The 17,801-nt window shown below is 43.1% G+C and overlaps 1 protein-coding gene across 1 annotated transcript in view; it reads right to left on the bottom strand.

The window, feature by feature from the left end:
- Nucleotides 1–17,801, bottom strand: part of gulp1a (GULP PTB domain containing engulfment adaptor 1a) — a 290,204-nt gene that overhangs the window by 34,129 nt on the left and 238,274 nt on the right. The window contains 1 exon segment of the mRNA XM_037789288.1: nucleotides 14,354–14,415. Within this exon segment, the coding sequence (XP_037645216.1) occupies nucleotides 14,354–14,415 (62 nt within the window).

Genomic DNA, 17,801 nt, shown 5'->3' with positions numbered 1-17,801 from the left:
CTTAAAGGTTGAGAAAACAAAATAACAATGTCTCCCATTGGAACTCAGACAGCTCAGACAGACAATACAACAGAGTCTGTGTGAAGTTTCCCATGACATGGTTTTACTAATGTCCATTTAATCTTGCCTTACCTTTTTGTCATATTTGCTCAAACTTTCTCTATATCCTGACGATGAAGCAGATAATCTGTGAAAAAAAATCAGGTTCCTCTGCCTCTTTTTAGTGCTCCTAATGGCATTTGCGAAATTCCCGAAAGCAACCAATCAGAGCCGAGCAGTTTCTAACGCAGCTGTCAATCACTGCTCACAGAAACTCGTGAGCTCTGATCAAACTGTCAAACTAGGCAGCGCTGATCAAATATGAATCAAGATCCTATTGTTCATGACCCGGTTGAAAACAGTCGAAAATATGTTTTCTGAAAACATTTGAGTTATAGACAATACAGTAACAAAATATTAATTCATATTTGTTCAGCGCTGCTGACAGTTTGATCGGAGTTCACAAGCTTCTCGAGCAGTGACTGACAGATTAATCGCATAATTATTCATATTTAATCGTAATTAATCGCAAATTAATCACAGATTTTTATTTATTGAAAATGTACCTTAAAGGGAGATTTGTCAAGTATTTAATACTCTTATCAACATGGGAGTGGACAAATGTGCTGCTTTATGTAATGTATGTATCTATTATTACTGGAAATCAATTAACAACACATAACAATGACAGATATTGTCCAGAAACCCTCACAGGTACTGCATTTAGCATAAAACAATATGCTCCAATCATAACATGGTAAACTGCAGCCCAACAGGCAACAACAGCTGTCAGTGTGTCAGTGTGCTGACTTGACTATGACTTGCCCCAAACTGCATGTGATTATCATAAAGTGGGCATGTCTGTAAAGGGGAGACTCGTGGGTACCCATAGAACCCATTTACATTCACACATCTGGAGGTCAGAGGTCAAGGGACCCTTTTGAAAATGACCATGACAGTTTTTCCTCAACAAAAGTTTGCGTAAGTTTGGAGCGTTATTTAACCTCCTTCATGACCAGCTAGTCTGACCTGGTTGGTACCGATGGATTCATCAGGTTTTCTAGTGTCTGCATGAAACCTTCAACTTCTTTCCACAGGTATAAATACAATGATGCAGGAGAAACAACACCAAAATGGCAGTTATCAATGGAGCCAGAAAACAGATTGAGGCTTTACGCTAAAGTGTCAGCACTCTGCACCGGTGTGACAAATGTACTCCACACTGAAGGACATGTCTGAGAGCGCTGCTGACAGATGCCTGGAATAGAGCGGAGAAAGCACTTGTTCCTGACCAGTGCATTCTGGGCTTACGACTGGGGACGTTTCACAAGGTAGACCAACGCTCGGAGGCTCATCCACAACTGGTGCATGCAGCTGCAAGACGAGCCACCCCTGACCCTCATTCCCCACACTGAGGATTCACACATTAGCTTAAAGGGGACTGTGCACCCTCAAACGCAAAAATCAAACAAAATATGCACATTCAAATATTTCATTATTGTCATGGCAGGTCTGAAAGTGAATTGAGATGAGACAATGAGGAGCGAAAACTGCACGCTGAGTTTCCACCTCATCGTCTATGCAAAGCTCACTCCTCCTGATTGAAAGGTTCTATCATTGTTTTGACACATTGTCTAGAAAGGGCAGGATCTGTGTCACTGTGCAATTTAAATGACCTCGGAATGTGATACGGTCGTTGATGTTACACACACAAATCCCACCAGCTTAGAAACACCTCAACATTTCCTCTCCTCCTGTAGTCCAGAGGTCAAGAACTTGTCGATTACAGAGGTCAGCAGAAACCCGATTAGGCTGTCATCAGGCCATTAAATACGCGTTATCAGTCGCTATAAGCACCATAGATGTGGGTCAATAGGGGCCTACTACGTTATAAAAGTGAAAGTAACACGTTCTAACATGTTGTAAAACTGAATAAAAATGTCACCTTTTCAACATATATAAACAGGCTTCTTTAGGTTTAGGCAACAAAACTACAACTCCTCTAGGTTTAGGCAATACAATAACAACTTCTTTAGGTTTAGGCAAAAAAACAAACAGTTGTGTTTTAGGTTAAAATAACTACAAACACAAAGACAACTACCCATTGTTGTTTCACACGGGATGCCAACTCCAGTCTCCTGGGTGGAAGTATCACGCTGTCTACACTACAGCATCTGACTTCTGTTTCTGCTCTTGTCATAATTACCAAGGTCACTAGAGGTCGCTGTTGTGTTCTTTCATACCTTCTTTCAGTGATCTACCATGTGAATAGATGATAAAACCTACTAGTGGGTGTAGCAGGCTCCTACTGACCCACATCTATGGGTGACTGATAACACGTATTTATTAGCCTGACAACAGTCTAATCGACTGTCAGCAGAAACTCATGAAAAAGCACCAATATCAGTCAAATGTATGTGGACATCTCAGAGCAAAGAAGTGTCAGAGCATTGAATCAGATGGGCAATAGAAGAACATGACGCCTACAGTCGCCTCACGACAACATGAAGCTAATTCAATTCTAAAATGGAAAATGACACATGGACGGTGGTTGGACAAGCCTGGTTGCTGCTGACGACTGTAAATATTTGGCATAAATATGACCCTGCAGATCTGTCTGTCGAGGCTGGTGGTGTTGGATATATATGATGTATCATATATATATATATGATACATCATATATATATATATATATATATATATCACATGTTGACCCTCTCATTATGTCAATTTAGGCTGCATCTAGGCGATTATCTTTATTATTGATTAATCCATCGATTATTTTCTCGACTACTTGTTTTGACGGTAAGACGTCAGAAAACTGTGAAAAATGCCTGTTACAATTTCCCACAGCCCAGCGAAGTGACTCAAGTAGCTTATTTGGTGGTCGTCCACTAATCAGATGATCGGCGGTTTGATCCCCAGCTCCTCCAGTCCGCATGTCGAAGTTTCCTTGAGCAAGACACTGAAGCCCAAATTGCTCCCGAAGGCTGTGACATCGGTGTGTGAGTGCGAATGATTAGATTAGAATCTGATGAGCAGGTGGCATCTTGTATGGCAGCTCTCTGCCATCAGGTTATGCGTGTGTGAATGGGTGAATGTTGGCGTGTAGTGTAAAGCGCTCTGAGTGGTCAGAAGACTAGAAATGTGCTATATAAATCCATTTAAAGCAGCAGTAGGTGAGATTGAAGGCAAATATGATTAAAAAAAGTTATTTTTATAAAGCGGTCACTATATCCTGATAGTAAGAAACATTTGCCAAAATGCTCTGCCAATGGTAAACAGTGTATTCTCATAAGTCTACCAGGAAGCCTGCAATGACTGCCCTTCACCGTCAGGCCCATTTGCGCTGGTGTCGACAACACAGACAATGGAACCTGAACATGTGGGGGAATGTCATGTTCAGTGATGAGTCCAGGTTCTGTCTGCCAAAGTTGGACGGCAGTGTCAAAGTATGGAGACGACGTGGAGAACGCTATGCTGATTGTTGAACCGATGGAGTAACAGCTTTTGGTGGGGACAGTGTCATGGTGTGGGGGGGCATCTCCCTCACTGGCAAAACAAGGTTTGTCATCATTGAAGGCCATCTCAATGCAGTGAGATATCAGGATGAGATTCTGCAGCCAGTGGCGATCCATATCTCCACAATCTGGCACCTAACTTCATCTTCCAGATGACAACGCTCGCCCCCACAGAGCCAGGGTTATCACAGACTACCTCCACAATGTGGGAGTAGAGAGAATGGAACGACCTGCCAAGAGTCCACACCTCAACCCAATTAAACACTTGTTGGATCAGCTTGGGCGTGCTGTACTCGTTGGAGTGACCAACACAACCACGCTGGCTGACCTGCAACCAATCCTGGTTGAGGAATGGAACGCCATCCCACAGCAACGTGTGACCAGGTTGGTGACCAGCAATGAGGAGGAGGTGCCAGGGCTGTTGTGGCTGCGTATGGATCTTCCACCGCTACTGAGGCTCCTGACGGTGTATTAAATGAATCAATATGTCTTGTTTGTTCCTTGTTACTGATAGAGAGTTCAATCATCCAATCCACCAAACAACTCAAAAACAAGAGTCAATACCAACAGGAGAATACACTGTTTACCATTGGCAGAGCATTTTGGAACATTTTTCTTGGGCGCTCCCCACATAATCAGCTGTGCTGCTCATCCCACAAATGCATGATCCTTACAAGTTGGACATCATTGTGAAGGTAAATAAACAGGCTTTCCAACGATGTAAAATACAATGCCAATTAGTATTGTAACAACAGAGAAAATAATCAACCAAACACAAAGTTTACTAACTTTTTTTTCCCAGTATATGGAGGCTACAAAAGATCATCCTTAAAGCAGCAGTGGGTAGAATTGGAGCAAATTAGGGTTGTAAGAAAATCTTTAAAAAATTGAACATCGTTATTTTCTGCTTTGTGATACTGTATTGATTCTCAAAAACACTATTGATTTTTAATCAATAGTTTACTGTGTAGTCAACACTTTGTGTTAGAGATGCTCCCTCTCAGTGCATGTGCCCTCTAAAAGTAGAGCTATGCTGTTGGATGTTACAGGGACTGTGATAAAGCTAATGTAGATCCCACTGTTCTGTTATCATAAAAAACTTATACTATGACATTTTTCCTAAAATTAGATTAAAAAAAAACGCAATATTTTGAATCGTAACCCCTGTATCGTGATAGGTATCATATCGCCAGATTCTTGCCAACACACAGCCCTAAAGCAAATATGATTAAAAAAAGTTATTTTTATAAAACGGTCACTATATCCTGACAGTAGTGCATGAGACAGGTAGTAATCTGGAAAAAAAATCGAACTTAAGAAAGACCCATCATGTATATGTTTTCTAACTGCAGATTGTGAATTAGAGAGAATGTGACCTAGTGTTCTCATTAGTAGCTACAGCCCTGCTTTCTATGTGCCATATCACAAATCAGACCTCATCGTAGGTCCAGCAAGCCTGGAGGAAAACCTTCAGGATCAAGAGAAGAGGGAAAGATTGCAGGTAGTTTAATACTGCCATCAAATCAAAATGATTCAAGACATGGACGATTTTTTTATGACCTCGTTGAATCAATGGATGACATAATAAAAAAAAAGAATTCTGCTTTTTCTTGGGGGATCCTTCTCTGTTCTAACTAGCTGGACGATTGTGCAGTAAATTACCAACTGAGCTTATTTTCAACAATTCTGAGTGAGGCCAACGCACAGTCCTCAGCACTTTGGCTGACTCATTCTCATCCAATTCCTTCAGTGATGAGTGCTGTAGTCAGATCTCAGCAAATTTAGCCAGACAGGCAACTCATCAGTGAAAGCCTGACAATATGCAGACAGTAAGGGAACTGACAACACGCTTTGATATTAGAGATGTGTCCTCTGCAAGCTCCGTCTGCTTCTATGCCGCACACAGAGAAAGGGAGCGCCAGCAGTTAGGGGGGATGCACCTCAGTTCCATCGTAACATTTGTGAAGCTCAGGATTGTAGCTGACAGATCCAGTGCCTCACAGAAGAAAACTCTTTGTCAAAATGATGCAGGAAACCCCCATCAGCTCTTGCTCCCCAAGTTAGACCGGCTTCCTTCAACATGTGTTTGTTGGATATTTGAAAAATAACCTTCTAATACTTTGTCACAAGAAGCCATGTTTTGAGCACAGCATTGAGGGAGAAGAGATCAATACTAGACCATACATTACAACAGTTCATAGTTAAGGTGTGGTGGCATCATCCACCATTAAATATCCAAATTACCAAGTCGTTCTTAAAAGACCAGTGTGTAATAATGAGAGGATCTATTTGCAGAAATGGAATATAATTAGGGCTGTTAATCATTAAATATTTAATCATGATTAATTGCATGATTGTCTATAGTTAATCGGGATTTATCACAAATTGTACCTTTTTGGGAGATGTTGTAGTATGTAATCCTCTTATCAACATGGGAGTGGACAAATATGCTGCTTTATACAAAATGTATGTATATATTTATTATTGTAAATCAATGAACAACACAACACAATGGCAGATATTGATCCAGAAACCCTCACAGGTACTGCAGTTAGCATAAAACAATATGCTCCAATCATAACATGGTAAACTGCAGCCCAACAGGCAACAACAGCTGTCAGTGTGTCAGTGTGCTGACTTGACTATGACTTGCCCCACAACTGCATGTGATTATCATAAAGTGGGCATGTCTGATAAGGGGAGACTCGTGGGTACCCATAGAACCCTTTACATTCACTGATCTGGAGGTCAGAGGGTCAAGGGACCCCTTTGAAAATGGGCATGACAGTTTTTCCTTTCCAACATTTAGCATAAGTTTGGAGGCGTAATTTAACCTCTTTCTCGACCAGCTAGTAGGACCTTGTTGTTTTTTCTAGTTTCATATGATGCCAGTATCTTCACTCTATCTTTAAAAAAAAGGTCAAATTGCATTAAGGTGTTAAAACGAATTTGTGTTACTGTGTTTTTATCATGTTAACTTTGACAGCCCTAAATATAACATTAATAATGTTTTCTTTAGTGTATAATCACCGGAAAATAAGAATCATTGTGTTTTCGTTACCTTAGATTGAGCCGTTTCTAGTCTACTTCACGGAGCTGGCCGCCATGTTTCTACAGTAGCCCAGACGGGTCGATTACGTTACTCGCTCCTGTCGCCACTGCTCTCTCTCTCTTGCTTCACCACTCACTTCCCACGTACACACACACACTCTACGCACTATCTCTGCTCCAAATGACCTACGTTATTCTTACAGCAACTGGCTTTAGAGAGGACCATTCGCGTTTTCGCGTCAGCCACCATAGTTCTCCTACACGCTCAGGTTGGTTGCAATCTCAACCTAACACACACCTACATGCTGCACCTTTAAATGAGGTAACTTGGAAATCAAATGGATGATGTAAAGACATATAGGGGTTAGGCAACACTGGCGGCTCCATCAGGTGCCATGCTAATCAGCCATGTTAATTAATGGTAAAAATGCCAGACTTTGCTGCAGACTGTGAGCTGCTGCCCTCATGCAAGACTTTATTCCAATCCGGGTCCCAACACCCTCCACCTCCGTGACGGAGTGAACTCTGTTTGTTCGTCACACTCACGAGCTCAATGAAGCACCCTTGTTTAAGTTGGAGGGTATCAATACAGCAGCAAGCTTCGGGATTAACTTCCATCCCTCCAACAAGGAAACTATAAATAAACATCAGAATCAGAAATACTTTATTGATCCCTAGGGGGAAATTGAGGATCAGTTTATATATATATTTATTACACAGCGTTGTTGAATACTCGATTCTGATTGGTTAATCACGGCGTTCTGCGGTCTGTTATTCTTTATAACAGACTGTTGCTATGTATAACAGACTGTTGCTATGTATAACAGACTTTTGCTATGTGTAACAGACTGTTGCTATGTATAACAGACTGTTGCTATGTGTAACAGACTGTTGCTATGTGTAACAGACTGCTGCTATGTATAACAGACTGTTGCTATGTGTAACAGATTGTTGCTATGCGTAACAGACCGTTGCTATGTATAACAGACCGTTGCTATGTGTAACAGACCGTTGCTATGGGTGCAGCTCTGATGTCAGACTCTGGAGGACCGTTTTTTGTCAAATTATGGATTTCTTCAGTAAGTAGCCGGGTAATAAGCGGATAATGTACAGCTAGTAGGGATGTCTATAATTAACCGTTTAAAACCGTTAACCGACATTAAGCATTTTAACAGATTAATGCTATCGGTTAAAAACGGTTAAAAATAATAAGTATTAAATAATCAATTAAAAAGCTGAGCGGCTCAGAGGAGCGACTCATCTCTTTAAGGATAAAGCTGGTCCCACCTTAACAGCCCACCTTAAGAGGCGGAGCCGGAGTTGCAGGATACAGGAAGTTGGCTCCGGTCTCTTCAGCTCTCTTGAGTGGAGTGGAGGAGTTTGTAGTTTTCGTAGCATTTATTCACCGACAGATAAACTGTACACACACTGCTACACCTACGTTCACAGCTAGAACGCCACCAACAACCTCACACTCACCGCCAACACACACACACGGTCTGTTGGAAACTCACTAAAGTTACGCCGGGCAGGACACACAGCTGCAACACTACACGCAGCATCGTAGCTGCTAAGTTTAACGCTCCCGGACGGTGAACTGGAGACTCCCGTCAACCATATCTGTTGTAATCCTGCAGCTGGTACAAGGCACAATATCTTGTCGTTAACGGTTAATAATCGGTTAAAAAACATTTTTCAAAATGGAGCATCCCTAACAGCTAGCAGGTGATTGTTGTAAAACAAGTCCCCTTCAGGGCGATGACAGACCCCAGCCGCTCTAAGCATCGCCCTGTTCGGGGTTTCTTTCACACAATCACCGGCTCACTGTATATTAATCCCTTATATATATATAAATATATATATATATATATATACACTGTATATATACTGTAAACTGGAAAAACAAAGTTCGGAAACTTGTGTTTGGTGGATTATTTCTCTGTTGTTACAGTGCTAATGGTCATTGTATTTACATCGTTGGAAAGCCTGTTTATTTACCCTCACAATGATGTCCAACTTGTAAGGATCATGCATTTGTGGGATGAGCAGCACAGCTGATTATGTGGGTAGCCCCCAAGAAAAATTTGCCAAAATGCTCTGCCAATGGTAAAGCAGTGTATTCTTATAAGGCTACCAGGAAGCCTGCAATGACTGCCCTTCACCGTCAGGCCCGTTTGCGCTGGTGTCGACAACACAGACAATGTAACCTGAACATGTTGGGGAATGTCATGGTTCAGTGATGAGTCCAGGTTCTGTCTGCGAAAGTTGGACGGCAGGGTCAAAGTATGGAGACGACGCGGAGAACGCTGACCGTTGCACCGATGGAGTAACAGCTTTTGGTGGGGACAGTGTCATGGTGTTGGGCGGCATCTCCCTCATTGGCAAAAACAAGGCTTGTCATCATTGAAGGCCATCTCAATGCAGTGAGATATCAGGATGAGATTCTGCAGCCAGTGGCGAGCCCATATCTCCACAATCTGGCACCTAACTTCATCCTCCAAGATGACAACGCTCGCCCCCACAGAGCCAGGGTTATCACAGACTACCTCCACAATGTGGGATTAGAGAGAATGGAACGGCCTGCCAAGACTCCAGGCCTCAACCCAACTCAACACTTGTAGGATCAGCTTGGGCATGCTGTACGTGTTAGAGTGACCAACACAACCACGCTGGCTGACCTGCAACGAATCCTGGTTGAGGAATGGAACGCCATCCCACAGCAACGTGTGACCAGGTTGGTGACCAGCATGAGGAGGAGGTGCCAGGCTGTTGTGGCTGCGTATGGATCTTCCACCGCTACTGAGGCTCCTGACGGTGTATTAAATGAATCAATATGTCTTGTTTGTTCCTTGTTACTGATAGAGAGTTCAATCATCCAATCCATCAAACAACTCAAAACAAGAGTCAACACCGAACAGGAGAATACACTGTTTACCATTGACGGAGCATTTTGGCAAATTTTTCTTGGGCGCTACCACATAATCAGCTGTGCTGCTCATCCCACAGTATCCCACAGTATCCTTACAAGTGTGACATCATTGTGAAGGTAAATAAACAGGCTTTCCAACGATGTAAAATACAATGACCATTAGCATTGTAACAACAGAGAAATAATCCACCAAACACAAGTTTCCGAACTTTGTTTTTCCAGTTTTTATATATATATATATATATATATATATATATATATACTGTATATATATATATATTTATAATACACATATATATATACATATATATCATTGACTTCAGCTTATGAGAGAGGGACCGCTGGCAAGCTGCTGCCGCGCCTCCTCCGTGATTTGTTTGTTTATTTGATTGTTTTGCTTCAACTCGTCTGTTGCATACTGCTTAGACTGGTCTGCTTCTTTGCTGAAGTAGTTCAACAGTCTGGTTATCCCTGTGTGTTTGGCGCTATTGTGTTTCACTTTACATTCGGTAGACTGGAGCTAATTTCGCCAGTAAAGGGGCTCACCTGTATGGGACTGTCGGGTCTCCTGCTGTGCTCACTGTGGCTGGATTCCCTGATCTGGCACACGCCCTGATCGAAGCTGTCTGCTGCCTATCCTGCCTGCTTTCGTGGGTTCCAAGCTATTCCTGTGGTTTACAGCACAGTGTGGTCTCGCCCCACTGGCTAACCGGCTAGCCTGCTAACCTGCCTGCACGTCCCGGTGGCGTGTTCACGTCAAGCATTCCCTCCTTCTGGTCCACTGAGCCCCGCCCCCCTCGCACTGCCACCCGTCCTGTCAATCACAGTGTGTTGTCCCCCTGCACAAAGCAGCCACCTATGCACCAATGTCTGTTTTAAAACTGGCTCTTTTTAACATCAGATCCCTCACTAGCAAGGGTTTGCTGGTCAATGAGTTTATAATGGACAACAACTGGACTTTTTATGCCTTACTGAGACCTGGGCAACAGCCAAAACGATTTCTCCCAGCTTAATGAAGCTGTCCCACCTGGCTTTAAATATACTAGCAAACCCCGTGCTTCAGGGAGGGGGGGTGGTCTTGCTGTGCTCTATCGTGAGAGCATCAAAGTCTGTACAGTCACCGTCCCCCATCATTCCACTTTTGAATGTTTTAGCTATAAACTCACAGGCTCCACACCCATCATCATTATCACCATCTATAGACCACCAAAGCCCTCTGCCCTCTTTCTCACTGAACTATCACCACTATTAACATCTGTGTGTGCCATGTCCCCTACTGTCATCCTGCTGGGTGATTTCAACATCCACATGACAACTCTTCTGGTTTTACAAATGATAAGATATGTCAACTTCCCAAACCATAACAAAGGTCACATACTTGATTTAATCTACTGCACTGGTATCACCCTCATAACCTCACTGATGCTGACCTCCCCATCTCTGACCACAAAGTCATCCTGTTTGAAGTCTACGCCCCCCTATCCAAAATAAAAGAGCAATGGACCATCTCCTTCAGAAACATTAAACGCATCAACCACCACAGATCTCATCACCCTTATTAAACTCCTCCCCCAGTCCTCCCCCATCCTCCTCCCCTGCTGAACTGGTGAATCATTACAACAACTGTCTCTCCTCTTCCCTGGATACCCTGGCTCCCCTGAAAACCCGCACAGTCTCCTTCACCCACACCGCTCCCTGGTACACCGCTGACCTCCGTCATCTTAAATCAACCGGTCGTTAACCAGAGCGGTTATACAAAAAGACTGGACTTCCAGTGCACATCCAACTATACACAGAACACCTCCACCGTTACAAGATCGCTCTCCCCACTGCCAAATCCTCCTACTACTCCAACCTCATCAGTACCAGTCAAGGTAACACCAGAACCCTCTTTTCAACAGTCAACCACCTTCTTCAGCCTCCAAGAACCCTCCCCCCAAATACCTCCACTGATCACTGCACTGCCTTTCTGCAATTCTTTGATAACAAAATCAACACCATCCACCAACAGCTGGCCTCATCCTGCACCTCCCCATGTGACCCACTCTGGATGGTTACCTCCTGCCAACCACTCATCAGCACCCTCTCTAACTTCACACCCACAACGGAATTACCCATCACTGAGCTCATTCATAAAGCCAAACCCATTACCTGTCAGCTCGATCCCCTCCCCCGCAATCCTCGTCACAACCTGTCTGCCCTCCATCTCCCCCATGATCACAAGAATCATTAACTCCTCCCTCATCACCGGTATTGTACCCCCCACCCTCAAAACTGCTGCAATCACACCAACTCTCAAACAACCCAGTGCTGACCCAGCTGATCTGAACCACTACAGGCCCATCTCCAACCTCACCTTCATCTCCAAAACTCTTGAGAGAGTGGTTGCCGCCCAACTTCAGTCCCACCTCGACTCAAATAACCTCCATTAACCCTTCTATCTGGTTTCCGCCCAAAACACAGTACTGACATAGCCCTGGTCAAAATCACCAACGACCTCCTCCGTGCAGCTGACTCTGGACTGCTCACCATCCTCATCCTCCTCGATCTCACTGCTGCCTTTGACACCATTTCCCACCCACTACTCATCAAAACGTCTGGCTGATATTGGTATCACTGGTGTTGCACTCACATGGTTTTCCTCATATCTCACCGACAGACAACAATTTGTACAACTGGGCAACCACAGGTCAAGGTGTTCTTACTGTTTCACTGGGTGTCCCCCAGGGGTCATATTGGGTCCACTCCTATTTATCATTTACCTCCTTCCCCTTGGCGCTATCCTCCGTCATCACAATGTCCTTTTCCACTGTTTATGCCGATGATACACAGTCTACATTTCAACTACACCCACTGCTGCCCTGCCACCCACCTCCCTCACCACCTGCCTACAACACATCAGGAGCTGGATGAGCAGGAACTTTTTTAAAACTCAACAGCAATAAAACAGAGGCCCTGCTCATCGGCTCCAAGAACAACATCTCCAAAATCACAACATACAAGCGCTCCAACCTCACCATTGATGGCTTCTCAAGTACCGTTTCTCCACCCATGTCAAGAGCCTTGGGGTCACCCCCGGACAGCACCCTCTCCTTTACATCCCACATAAAAAAACGTCACCCAGACTGCTTTCTTCCACCTCCGCAACATCTCCAGACTCCGCCCATCCCTGTCCCACTCCAGCACTGAAATCCTGGTCCACACATTTGTCAAATCCCGGATCGACAACTGCAACGCTGTCCTCTCTGGCTTTTCCATCAAACTACTCAATCAGACTCCAAATCATTCAGAACTCTGCCGCCCGGATCATCACCCGCCCCAAATCCTCGACCACATCACCCCCATCCTCATCCAACTGCACTGGCTCCCTGGTTAAATCCTGGATCGACTACAAAAACCTTCTGCTCACCTACAAAGCCCTCCATAACCTCGCCCCCACCTACCTCACAGACCTCCTCCAGGAGTACACCCCCTCCCGTTCCCTCCGCTCATCATCAGCCGGACTTCTGACCACCCCCACCTCACGCCTCAGGACCATGGGAAGCTAGGGCATTCAGCTGCTCTGCTCCCAGGCTCTGGAACTCACTACCCCCACACATCTGGCAGTCTGACACTATTACATAATTCAAATCCCTCCTCAAAACCCGCCTGTTTAAACTGGCCTACTCTCTATAGTAACCATCAGTCCATCATACGTGTCTGTACAAATATGTCTCTGTCTTGTCCAGTTGTTTTTATTTGTTTTTATCTGTCTATGTTTACAGTGATTCTTGTAAGGTGTCCTTGGGTGTCCAGAAAGGCGCCACTAAATAAAATGTATTATTATTATTATTAGTAGTAGTATATATAAATATCATAATAGAGAAATCATAAGAAAATATAAATAAGAAATATGTATAACAACAGTGCAAACAATAATGCTTAAAATGGGATATATCATTAAGTGTGTAAAAATGCAAAAATGTTATAAATTAATACAAATATTAGTTTAAATGTACAGTATAAATTAATGCAGTATTGATGCCCCGAGTATTAATACACTAAATTATTGTACCGTTAAGTCAGTATTGCCCAGTTGAATATATTATAAATTATGGGGTTATAGCTGCTGAGGGGTAAAAACAATCAACATGTTGTATATACTGTATATGTATAAGAATCAAATGAACATGTCTACCGTTTTGTAGACTAGACAAGAGTAGATTTGATCTTTAATACAATCTTATTTACTTTAAGTTGATGACGTCTGTATGATAATAAAGTAGAATGAATGAAATGTCTTTCTTAGTTTGAGCAGTTTACAGTAAATGTTTGAAGCAGCTCTCTCACGGGCCATTGGAGCGTGTTCAATGACGAAGACAAACGGCGTTGCACGTTGTCAGGAAGAGCAGCTGGTTAAGTCGGCATCGATGCAGCTCTCTGGTTGGAGGGTTTTATAACCCACTTCCGCTCCTCGTTAATTGGTTTAATTGAACGGAGTGGAAGTGGGTAGGGAGAGGGTGTAGGGCCGTTTGGAATTGGGGCCTGTGAGCTGCTGCCCTCGATGCAAATCAGACCTGGTTGTCTCAGGAGAAATGCATCATGGGACACCTGGGACTGAGAAGTGTGGGTTTGATATGCCTGACAGAGAGCGGGCAAATGAACAGGAAAGTGGAAGCCACAAAAGGAGGGATTGTGTTTTGTTTCTGTATTTCAATGCTGACACCATAAAGCCTCTCACCATTGTTTAACAGCAGAATGTCCATCTGGTCTTTATGTGTTTGATTATTTGACAGTCACAAAGCTCTGCAGTAGTCTGATAGTGGGACCATACCTTGACATTGTAGGGTATGTAATGCTTGGCCAGTGCTTCCGGGGTGTGCATCCATGATTTATCTGAAATGACACAAACAGCTCACTCAATAAAGCAGTCTGAATCAACGGTCCCATCCAATAAGGTACGGCAGAGGTACAATCATCTACATAAGTGGTTAAATCTCAATCAAACGTGTGAGGAATCACTATTATAGAACAAAGCACATACAAGACTTCAACATGACAGAAAAAGGAAGAGCTGAATTTAAGAAGAGAAATATGTAGGAAGCTTCCAGAACCAAAGAGAAAGATCAAAACTGCCCTGATCAAAGCTTTTTTTTTTTTAAACATATGTATGTAGATGCATTTTATTTGTTTCCAGTCTTTATTTAATCATGTTAGTTTCACTGAGAACAATGCTTTCTTTAACAGGAATTGCTTCACTCTCACACATGCATTTCCAGCTGAGAGTTCCCCGCTACAATCTGCAGCTTCACTGCACAGTTGGGGGTTGCAGGACGTTCTCAAGGGCACATTAGGAGTGGCAATTAGGCAAAGGGGAATGCTGCTTTCACTTTGCCAACCTCATTTGTCCTGCAGATATGGTAATTGCAGTCCACTTCTCTAAAATGTGTCAGAGAAATTTTAGAGTAAACAGAGTACTGCATTCTAAAATAATGGAAAGGTGTGAAAGGTCCAAAATACATGGTGCAAATTAATGTACCCTGTGAAGTTTCTGACCAATAGTAGCGCTGTGGAGCAATGTTTTATCGTGCACATGCACAATGATACACGCAAAACAACACACACATTACTGCCGCCGGTGTCACCGCTATTCCACTGATCGACTGCACTACTGAATTAATATGCATAGAAGCATTGCAATGACCCGACAAGGCAGTGAAACAGAAGACTGCAAGCTAATAAACGTGGATGTAAACATGACACAATTTGAAATATTTAAAACAAATCAGTGTGTTAGTGTTTCAAGAGGAAGGAAATATGTTCAACATGTTTTTCAATGACGCGTTGCACCGATACCGATACCGGATCAGATATCGGGCCGATACTGACTCAAATAGCTGGATCGACAATGGGGCCAATCTATTAAATTCAATTCTATATTTATATACTATAAACATTATATACTGGAATTTTAATTCCGGTTTAAGTTTTGACCAATTTGTTGCTGCATTAAAACGGTTCACACCTGAGCTGTAATTACTGTTCATTTGAAGATTTTTTTTCCAAGTTGTTGGTGTACGATTTATTATTTTAATATTTAATAACAATTCAGTAACTTTATGTTATCTACGTATTTATTTGTTACATTTTGTTTTACAAAGTTAGGAAAGCGTTGTTTAAGTCATGCATGTTGTTGCCTTACACATAAAAGAATGTATCGGATCGGTACTCGGTATTGGCAGATACGCATATCCCAGGTATCGCTATCTAGAATCTATCTAAAGAGTCGGATCGGTGCATCCCTTGTTTTGGTGAGAGACACTGAATTTTATACTTAGAGAAATAATTAAAAAAAAGGACAAAAGACTCAACGCTTTGAAGATCACACCAACACAAAATGAGCAGTGGATCAGAAGCCATTGATGGTTTTCAGCATTTCTTAATCATCCACTGATTAAGCATCCTTCTCTTACTTCATTTATAAACGGCCTATCACCCTGTTAATGAATCCAGTGACAAAAGATGCACGACTGTGACCTTGGGGCGGGAGGAGGGAGGGTGGGGGGGGCTCTTAACTCCTGTAGGTTGATTGCGTTAATCAAGACTTTGCGAGGTGCAAACGATGTGAATCAACTTCGCCGTGTCCTCTGCACAAGTATGCTAATGACTTTGTTTACATTGATGTTGTTGGCTAAGTGGCTTGATGAATTCAAAGTCTATTCTAATTAGTGCTAATTTGGTGCTCCGCATTTGCTTAATTGTGATTGCTTACCGGTATGTTTGCTAATCTCCCATATTATTTACAAGGAAACCAACAGGCTTACTCTTGACTTGGAAAGGAAGTCGTGTTTAATTCTTCCGGAAATCACAGGGAAAGAAAAAACACTTACACACAAAGAGCTTTGTTTCACTTTGGAGACGCTGCATGGTAAACTGGGAGCCTGTTCCTCTACCTACATTGTAATCCTTTTAAGTTTACTTAACAGCTGTGCAATGAGATTATCCCAGCTTGCACCTTGCAACACTCTCCTCCAAAGTGCAATCAATTTCCTAGTGGGACTCTTCAGTGAAACTTGATAGAGGGATGATGCATCTCCTCCTTTCTTGTACAGCTAAGGAGGCTTATAAACTGTACATTCCAAGAAAGAGGAAGGAGGGAGGAAGGAAGGAAGGAAGGAGGAGAGTGGTGAAGGCTGACACAGCATTATGGCAGGTAGGCTGACATTTTTTTTCAAGGCGTCAGCACACATTGTTCTGATTAAAGGAGGGGGAGGGGAGGAGAGGGGGGGGGGACATACTTCTTCCTCCCACTTTGCTGCATAAAATGGCAACTACGTGAGCAGTGGCAAAAAGTTACAAGTGCTGTCCGGGTTGCCTAAAAGGAAGATTAACTGTCGGGGCGTGAGGATGGGCAGCAGCGTCTGAAGGTCACTCTGCGTGGTTCAGTTGTCATGTGTTGGATGAGAGGAAATTTAAAGGATGACAGCCTGAAAAGTGTCAATGCCTCTCTGTCAAACTGTAGTATATACTGCATCCAGGTCTCTGGAGGCATTGCTCCTCAGTGTTTCCTGCAGGACCAGTTAGGGACGTGTGACAGCATAAAGGTCACATGTCCTTCATGCATGTACTCTGCAGTCACTACTGTTACTAGTAATAGCTGCCTTCATCTTTCCCCTGTCGCATCAATGGCGTTGGCTCTGTCGGAAAACGGGTATTTCATCATTTTTGATCCAGTGATTACAGATCAGTGAGGTTTGGACCATACATCAGACCGGCACATACATCAGACCGGCACATACAGGTACTGTGCAAAAACTCAAGGCCACACCCCCTTTTGGGCGATAGAAAAACCGAAGACGCCATAGACTTCAATGCAATTTGATGCATGTTTGGATTGTAATTTTGACAAGTTCATATGCATTCATCTCTTGTTATAAAAACATTTCCAACACAGTGGAGGATATAGCTGATCCAGATATCTCTACATATCTGATTGAACCCCGTCAGGCTGAGTGTTGTCTGTTAATAACCAACCTGTTAATAACCAACTGTTTGATCTATAGTCTGGAGACGACAGTCTGATGCTGCTAGAACGTTAATGTATGACTGTATTACTGCAGCAGCTCAAGCTAAAGGCCCTGACACACCAGCTCTTTACGCTGTTACTGTTGACGAAGGACACTGGATTGTTTTCCACCAAAAGGGGGCGTGGTCATGAAAGCCTACTCCGGACGACGTATTGACGGAATGATGTATATAAGGTTTTTTCTCTCTCTCTCTCT

This window comes from Sebastes umbrosus, chromosome 13 (assembly GCF_015220745.1).
Source record: "Sebastes umbrosus isolate fSebUmb1 chromosome 13, fSebUmb1.pri, whole genome shotgun sequence".
In the NCBI taxonomy this organism is placed as follows: domain Eukaryota; kingdom Metazoa; phylum Chordata; class Actinopteri; order Perciformes; family Sebastidae; genus Sebastes; species Sebastes umbrosus.
The sequence above is the reverse complement of the archived record's forward strand: the minus strand, read 5'-3'. Positions and strand labels throughout refer to the sequence as shown.